General features: G+C 34.8%; 1 protein-coding gene across 1 annotated transcript; it reads left to right on the top strand.

Annotated features, from left to right (window-relative positions):
• Window positions 1-748: 748 nt before the first annotated feature.
• LOC107770282 (uncharacterized) lies at window positions 749-6,258 on the top strand. The gene is made up of 6 exons (XM_016589573.2): window positions 749-879; window positions 1,002-1,651; window positions 2,050-3,602; window positions 4,472-4,651; window positions 4,759-4,936; window positions 5,067-6,258. The coding sequence occupies exons 2-6, from the start codon at window positions 1,024-1,026 to the stop codon at window positions 6,107-6,109; spliced, it is 3,582 nt and encodes a 1,193-aa protein (XP_016445059.2). The 5' UTR covers window positions 749-879; window positions 1,002-1,023; the 3' UTR covers window positions 6,110-6,258.
• The last annotated feature ends 2,884 nt before the right edge of the window (window positions 6,259-9,142 follow it).

Raw genomic sequence — 9,142 nt, 5'->3', positions numbered from 1 at the left:
GAACAAGCTTTCCGGGCACAATAATGATGAGATCAAAAAGCGAAAAAGTAAGATTGTATTAAGTTTTGTATAGAATGCGGTGTAAGTTTTGCCAGAAATTTTGTATCATTTACAATGATAACTGGGCTCACTATTTATAGTTGTGTCTAGGGAAGGAGGTCCTAGGATCGTGCCCTCCTTTAATGTCAATAATGAGGGTCATTGATGAAGATGTAACGGTGAACATAAATGTCAAATTCTCTCTAACGGGCCCGTCACTCTTAATAGTGCAGAATATTCCTTATTAAATGCTACCGGTAGCAGAGCATTTAATACACCTTTATGAATGTTATCCCTCCCGGTGGCAAGCGGAATGACTGCGTTCGGTATTCGGTCATCCCCATCTAGGGTTCCACGTGTCTTTCCTTTAGATGATCACATGTCATATCATATTTCACCCTATACAATCATAAAATTTAAATTATAGATCCGACTCTCTTTGTAAGCATATCTTCTCTCCCTCTCAATCTTTGTAAGCATATCTTCTCTCCCTCTCAATATATGTGTCGCTTTATCTTTTCAGGTTATTCTAAAATATTGACACTCTTCTTATTATGACTCTTGCATAAAATTTACTATTTTATTAAATAATTATATAAAATTTAGAAGATAGGGTAAAACGTGTCAAATTACATGAATTTTGGCATCTTCGCCGGGTGAAAGAAGAGAAGTTTAGGGCAGCATGGTAATTTAAAAAAATAAAACGAAATCAAATAGAGTACAGAAACAGATAATCCAAAATTCGAGCACTATTAGCTTTGGGAGGAGTAAAGAGCAAGACCGAGAGAAAAGACTCTCCGCTGCCTCTCTCGCTCTCCTTCTGCCTCTGACTTTTACTGGGTATGTTCTCTTTTCTCTTTTATTAATCCTTGATTTTCGATTCGCGTTTTCGATATTGTTGTTTGTTTTTTTAGAATTGTTAGACTAATTAAAGTTGTTTCTGGGTTTTGAATTTTGATCAGTGGATTGAAGTATTGTTTTGAGATGATGGGTTTAGGGTCTTTGGGTAATGGAGGATCTTCATCCTCCTTCTCCAATTTATCACCTTTAGCCCCTCCTTTTACTGTTGATCGCTCTAATTCCAAGCCCACTTCAAACCCACTGTTGAATTCCTCATTTGGACAGTCTTGGCAATATGCTGCTGCTGATCCTTCACCATCTGGATACATTTTTTTCTCAAAGCATGAAATTGTTACTGATTCTGTGCCCACAACTTGCTTGCCCGAGTTTTCCCCTTCTGATTCTGTTATTAAACCACACAACAGTAACAACCTTTGGTCAACTTCAAACCCTACTGCTAATACTTCGACTGACCCGTATTCTTCGTTTGGCTGTGAGGGATATTATGCCCCTTATGTGCCTAATTCAGTAGTGAGTAATGACACCCCCTCGGCATCATTCAATGAAACTTCATTCGATGTCTTGCCTAATTCTGGTGGTAATATCCCTGTTAATGTATCCTCTCAAGTTGATTATAGCCAGAGCTTGTCTGGTTTGGAGTACCCGGTACCCCATTGGAACTCTGTTTGGAGTCAAATGACTGATGGGAAACAAGATGAGAGGAAAGTTAATGCTAGTGCTTCATTTGGTTACAGGAATTGCATTTCTCAAGGTAATTTCCTTTTGTTTCTTATCGGTAGTCTCATTGTTCCACATTGCAAAGTAATTCCTTATATTGATTTAACAATGATGTGAATTTTTAACCGAGGTGTATGAATTCGTGGTACATCTGTGTGAATTTGCTTTCTGAGTAATTGACTACTGTGATGATTGAACTTATGTAAGTGTATCAAACTTTTGTTTTATTTTCCCTGTTTATCAACTTGTTATGTCAATGACAAATTATACATATGTGGAGTTAAACTCTTTATGTACTTCTACGTGTCTGATTCATGTGATTTACTAGTTCAAAATTGGAGCTTTAAAAAAGCATCTATCATTTGTTCCATTGTCTGAACCCGTTGTGCTGACGCAATCAGAGAGGGTTTTTTAATATGTGTCATTTTGTAGGTAATTCATTTGAAGGTGTGAACATAGCTGGAGAAGATACTCGTGCTCTCTCTGGAAATTTTACTGATGGAATGTACATTGGGCCCTCAAGTATGGGACATATGGATGACAAATCATATCTTGCTCAAGAACCAGTCTACCCATCTTTTAACCCCAAAACAGCTTGTACGAGTTCAATTCCTTCTGCATCTTGCCAAGCGGGACTTTCTTTAGGATCATCTAACAATTACCTGAACTATGAGAACCCTTTTACTCCACATGAGAAATTCTTCCAACCCCTTGATTCTTGTCTCCGTGATACTACATCCACATCAAAATCTTCTCCAGTAGTGGTTATCAGACCAGCACCTTCTGCACCTTCTGGAAGCCGTTTCTTGGCACAGAAAACAGACTTGAACAGAACTGTTGATATTTGCAAAACTGGAGCTAGTAAGAGCGAGAAATCAGATGTCTATGACCTCTTAAAAGGTGAGGAAACTCGCCTACCAATAGGTTTTCCGGTCAAAGGGTTTTCCTTGGAAACAAGCCTGCTGAACTTTGGTAAGGATCTCAAGGACAATATTGTTTTTGCATCGTCATCAATTAGCAATCAGCATCCTTGTGGTAGCAATACCGTAGAGATTACAGTTAAAGAAAGATCTGGATTTCAAGCTCCTTATGGTAGTGCACCACCTGTGACTTTTTCTGAGAAATGTTCAGATGCTTTAGATCTTCATAACTCAAATGAAGATTCACCCTGCTGGAAAGGTGCTCCTGCTTTTCGTATTTCTCTCTGCGACTCTGTTGAAGCTCCAAGTCCATGCCACTTCAAAAGCAAACTAGAATGCTCTGATTTTGGTCAAAGCAATCCTTTGTTCCCTCCAGCGGAACATTCAGGGAGAACTGACGATCTACATAAACATAACGTATGTGCAGCAGGAATTGGTCTGTCAGTTCCTTCACAAGGCACTGGAACTAATAACTACATTACAGAAGAACACAGGAACAATGATGTCACAAAAGAAACATTTGAGCATATGAATCTGTCCAGCGGCAGTAGGGTGCTTAAGTTTTCTGAAGATCTGAACAAGCCTAGCAAAGGATATGATCTACCTCAGTACTCTGAAAATGATTCTCAACTACAACCGCACCTTACTGTTGATGAACACAAATATGAACCCACAAATCATAGTTTGATAGAGGGTTTTATTTATTCTGGTCTGAACCTCAATGACTCATTAGAAGGTGGAGTAGTTGCACTTGATGCTGCAGAGAATGTTTTACGTTCACCAGCTTCTCAAGAAGATGCCAAGCAGGCCCAACCATATCAAATCGGGTCAAGTCCAAAATTGGATGTTCAAACACTTGTTCGTGCAATTCATAACCTTTCGGAACTGCTTAAAACTCAATGTTTAACTAACGAATGTCTACTGGAGGAACAAGACCATGACGCCCTTAAGCATGCAATTACTAATCTTGGTGCATGTACCTCTAAGAAGATTGAAACAAAAGAAACAATGTTTTCCCAGCATGACACTTTTGAAAAGTCTGGAGAATCTTGCCGCTCTTATATGGTATGCCTTCTCAAACTAGCCAGTCTTATTTTTAGGTGTGATCAATGTGTTCAAATTGTGGAAGCAGATGCAGTATTACCATTATTGGTTTGGAATTCAGACCTAAATTCTTGTGTGGTCCTGGACCACCTCTTCTCTGCATTGTGGATAATTGGATATATAGTGGATTCCAAAGATCTAATGGTCCAGATATAATGGACCATAGAAGAGGAGCTAGCAGATGCTCTTTGTCTATGTGGCAATTATTGTGTTAACATAATTTGACTTATTTTGTTTGTTAATCAACCTACTTTATCATGTAAGTGTGCTTGAAATGGATATGCTTCCCTTGCTTGCTTTACTCTATAAGCCTAATAGCGAAGAATAATCATAAAGATGAGATGTGTAACAATGTTATTGTTGCTGTTATTTTACTACTATTTGAATCTTTGTCGTCTCATTCTTCATATATACTTAAGAATGGATGTCTTATGTCCAAAAAATTTACAGTTAAATAAGAGAATATCAATCATTAAGCTACCTTTTGGCCATTGACTGGGTCAGTCCTGTTTTTGTTTGACCTTTGAATATTTTTATTATCATGCATTTCTGTTTTGTGTGCAAGAATATGAAACTAAGTTTTAATATTCCTTTTTTGTATCGACTTAATAGGCTTGTTTTTGTCAGCTTGAGACTTTTGATTGTGTTCCTTTGGCCATTGACTGGGTCAGTCCAGTTTTTCTTATGAACTTTGGGTATTTTCATGATTGTCATTCTGTTTTGTATGCGAGCCTATGGATCTAAGTTTTAAGTTCTCCTTTTGCATATCAACTTGATAGGCCGTGTTTGTTAGCGTAATTTTTGTAGATAACAGTAATTTTCTCATTCAGGGCACTGGGACAGGCCATCCCCAGTTTATGGAAGAAGTTGCTTGGGATGCTTGTGGACTTGGTTATCCGCCTATGCATGAAGATAAGAGCAAGAATGATGGTAAGAAAGTTGGTAGTTCATCCCTTCTAACTCCTTCTGCGGATGAGTTAAGGGATTCCAAGGAAGAACAAGTAGCCCAGGTTTGCTCTATGTGTACTTCGTGAAATTGCTATTTAAATTTCATTGAAAATGACTATTTTAGGGAGTTGTATCCTATTAGTGGCATGCTAATATGGCAGGCTTGCAGGCTATAAAGAAAGTCCTCAATGAGAACTTTCTCTGTGATGAAGCAATGCCGCCCCTAGCCCTTCTTTTCAAAAATCTATGGCTTGAAGCTGAAGCAAAATTATGTTCCCTAAGCTATAAAGCTCGTTTTGACCGTATGAAGATTGAAATGGAGAAGCATAAAGTGACCCAAGGAAAAAGTAAAAGTTGTTTGTTTTGATATCTGTGCTCCGACTGTGTTACAGTTGTGGTCTTTTCTCTATTCTGTTTCAGACATTTCAGTAGATGTGACTTCTGCGACTAAGATTTTGTGCTTCAAATTTTCTTCAGACTTAAACCTCAATTCCTCAGTGGCACCTGAAGCTGAAAATGACTTAGCGTCAAAGACTTCCACCCAGAGTCCGTCTACTTCAAGCAAACGTGTCCACATTGACGATTCTGAGGATTCTGTAATGGAGAGATTCAATATCTTAAATAGAAGGGAAGAGAAATTGAGTTCATCATTCATGAAAGAGGAAAATGATTCTGCTGTGGTTGCCGGTGATGCTGGGGATTCTGTTACGATGAGACTAAATATCTTGAGGCAACAGGGAAACAACATCAGTTCATCTTTCTTGGAAGAGAATAAAGATCAGGATGTGGTTGCAAATGATGCTGAGGATTCTGTTATGGGGAGACTCAATATCCTAAGACAACGAGGAGACGGCTTGAAATCATCTTTTGTGGAAGAGAAAAAAGATCAGGATGTGGTTGCCAATGATGCTGAGGATTCTGTTTTGGCAAGACTCAATATCCTAAGACAGCGAGGAGACAACTTGAATTCATCTTTCATGGAAGAGAAAAAGTATCCAGATATTGTTGCCAATGATGCTGAGGATTCTGTTTTGGCAAGACTCAATATCCTAAGACAGCGAGGAGACAACTTGAATTCATCTTTCTTGGAAGAGAAAAAGTATCCAGATTTGGTTGCCAATGATGCTGAAGATTCTGTTATGGCAAGATTCAATGTATTAACACACCGGGGAGACAACCTGAATTTACCGTATATGGAGGTTAAAAAAGATTCGGATATGGTTGCTGCTGGTATGGAGAAGCTTGGGTTATCAAAAGGTGAAGTATCAGAAGATCAGAGAGCAAATCTGGTCATAGAACCTTACTTTTACCATCACAATGTAAATGTGAGCGAAGGTAAATTTGGGTCTTATGTGGATGATTCTGGATATGACTCCATGAAACAGTTTCTTCTCTCTGTTGCGGATGATCCAGTTGTCCATTCGAATTGGAAGGCCAGACCGGGAAATCAAAACTCTTCAGGATTGTATGATAATTCTTCTTCAGATTGGGAGCATGTAGCAAAGGATGAGTTTGTGTGACAGAGTTGATGAAATGTTGGTTCAAAGATACTTTGATGTTTATGTTTAGTTCAAGCATGAAAACACTGTATATATTGTAGAGTGAACTTAATACTTATGCTTGTGTCTATTTTCTGATACTGCAATATGCGTATTTGGTTGTGCACAAAGTTCAATTTCTAGCTTAGTTGTATAGTAATTACTTGTATCGTGGTAACACATTTGTTGCAGCTTTGTTAGAACTTCGTCAGGTGAAAAAAAGGACAACCTTGTTAGGTTGTTTTTATCAAGTACAGTCAAATAATCAATTTCTAGTATGCCTCTGATTATCAGAACAACTTTGATTTTTCGTGTGATACATTCAAGTTTCAAAAGAATTCACGGTTCGCTAAGTAGCCGACCTGACTCGACAGTTATCTATATTATTATATCTATATTAATCTTTATCTATATTATTATAAAAACACAATATTTCATGCTAAATGTTGAACGATTAAAATATCCTCGTAACATTGATTGACTTTATTGCCTTTAAATATTTATATAATTTAAGAATATAATTGTAAATTATCCGGTGATAGAAATGGCTGACCCTTTCAAAATTGATATCGGGTATAATTCGTGGACCGCTAATCACCGCCACATCAAACTAACCCTTGTCTTACACGGCTGAACAAGACCAAGGAATCTTTCTTATTAATTCACTTGGTGATAGAAATTGTGTAGTTTGAAAACGGTAAGGAAATACTAAGTTATAGAGTAATTTAATTAGACATCTATGCAACTTTTGATTAAAGAGAACATAGACCCTAAGAAATCTGACGAAATCAACATATATTATTCCGTCAAATTATATAGCACGAAAGTTAATAATTTTTTCAATCTTCTTATATTTGCATATTTATATAGATATAGAGACGATTGCATCATCGCTGGTAATCATGCATTGTTTCGACTACCTTTGATCTATTAATTATTAGTTTTTTGGTGTTGGCCTTTTCTATAATGCAGCTAGACCCATGGACGTTCTTGCAACCACGTCAAGCGGCACACATTCTTGGAATGTTGGAGTACAAAATTGAAAATATTTTTGTTTCTTTTGGAGAAATTGAGGTATATTAAGGAATTAATATTTTATGTTATTTTACAGTTTTTATCTTTAATAGGAAAAAATAAGATATGGAAGGGAGTGCTTATCTCTTTGGAGATCAACTTAGAAAAATAGAATCGATTTGCAATTTTTGATTTCCTTCTTGCTTTAATTTTTATGTTGATTGTGTTTAGTTTCTTATGTATTAGATACCACCTGAAGGTGGTTTTCTTTGTTTTATTCTTTTGGTTTTGTCTATTTAATCTTTTGTTTAGTTCTTTTCTAAATGGTTATTAATGTTATGTTGTCTTAGTGTAGGTCAGAACTTTGGTTATAAGATTTTGCAAGATTGAGTTGACTCCGGGTATCAATATTATAAAAAATAGCTATATTATTTTAATCACACATTTTATTTTTTATATAAAATATTTTTTCATCGAATAAAATAGATGCACTTTAAATTTCCCATTGCTCAAAAACCAATGCCGCACTTAACAAGGCTAAAAGGATATTCTATGATTATTTGCCTGTCCAAATATTAGGTTTCTTCCCGAAAAATGAATTCCTTCAGTAATTCAGATTTATCTTTTGTAGTGCAAATTTGCTTGAGTTCATGTTTCTATATCTTTTTAGTTAACACGACTGAAATTATTAGATTTTATCACATAAAGCTTACTTTTCTTTTAACATAGAAAGCTTTACTTCATACTTATTAGAAGAGAAGTAATTAGAGGTTTGAGTTAATCATTCAATCCAACTAAAATAAAGATTACAGGTTACAACAACGAGTACAAAATTTGAATCATGCACAGGTATGGGTCAATCCTTATACATGGTATCTTATACTGTCTTAATGATAAAATTTCATTAACTACCATACATATGTAGTTGAATGTTTAATATTTTTGGTAAGATATTTCGTGCATCGCACGAACATAGAGACTAGTATTATTATAAAAGCATGAATACAATATCGATTTACAAAAATACCCTTATAATATTAAGCATAATAACTCATAATAAAAGGACATAACTGAAATTCTAGATATTAGCCTTATAGTCCTATTAGTTTTAGGACATAATACTACACGTTAGAAATCCTACATGATTACATTTAGGAATCCTATTAGTATAATTACTTTCGGGCTGTCTAATTTATATAAAATTAAACAAGTAAATATCTTTAGTCATGTAATCCTATTACGTTTAGGATATACTTCTTAAAAATTCCTATTACTAATTTAATTTGAAAACATAATATAATGTCCTATAACTAATTTAATTTGAGAATGTATTATTGTTCAAATCCATTTAGAAAAAGGAGAGTATATATTATTATAAAAGCATAAATACAATATTAATATACCCAAATAGCCCTAAAATATTAAACGGAAGAACTCATAGAGAAAGGACATGACTGTAATAACCTATCTTTTGGACGACAATACCTTATATGCTAATTTTTAATATTTAAATTTTTAAAATTAATAAATTTTTGTCTATTAAATTCTTATTAAAAATATGTATGAAAGTTTAACAAAATCAATTTCATAAGAACCCTCCGTATTGGCAATACATTACCACTTCATAATATCCAACACCATTGCATAAAGAGTTGAAATTGAGGGAAAAAATATCCCCACGATAATACATTTTTATATTATATTTAAACTATTTTTCTACTCAAATAATATTTTTAATCAATTTTTCGTGTAATAGTAAAAAATACCCAATTATTAAACAACAACTAAGAAAATATTTAAGAATATAAATGTGTGAGAAAGAGGAAAAAAATGATTGGTAAGAGTCAATACTACTAATGATTCTACAAACATAAAGATCTAAAAGTAAAATGTCATATCAACCGTTTACTCTTTGAAAATATAATTTATGGTGGAAATAATATAATTAAGATTAAATATTCAAAATAAGAGATGAACTAATATTAAGATCTGAGTTAACAT

Source organism: Nicotiana tabacum, chromosome 4 (assembly GCF_000715075.1).
Source record: "Nicotiana tabacum cultivar K326 chromosome 4, ASM71507v2, whole genome shotgun sequence".
Classification (NCBI taxonomy): domain Eukaryota; kingdom Viridiplantae; phylum Streptophyta; class Magnoliopsida; order Solanales; family Solanaceae; genus Nicotiana; species Nicotiana tabacum.
The sequence above is the reverse complement of the archived record's forward strand: the minus strand, read 5'-3'. Positions and strand labels throughout refer to the sequence as shown.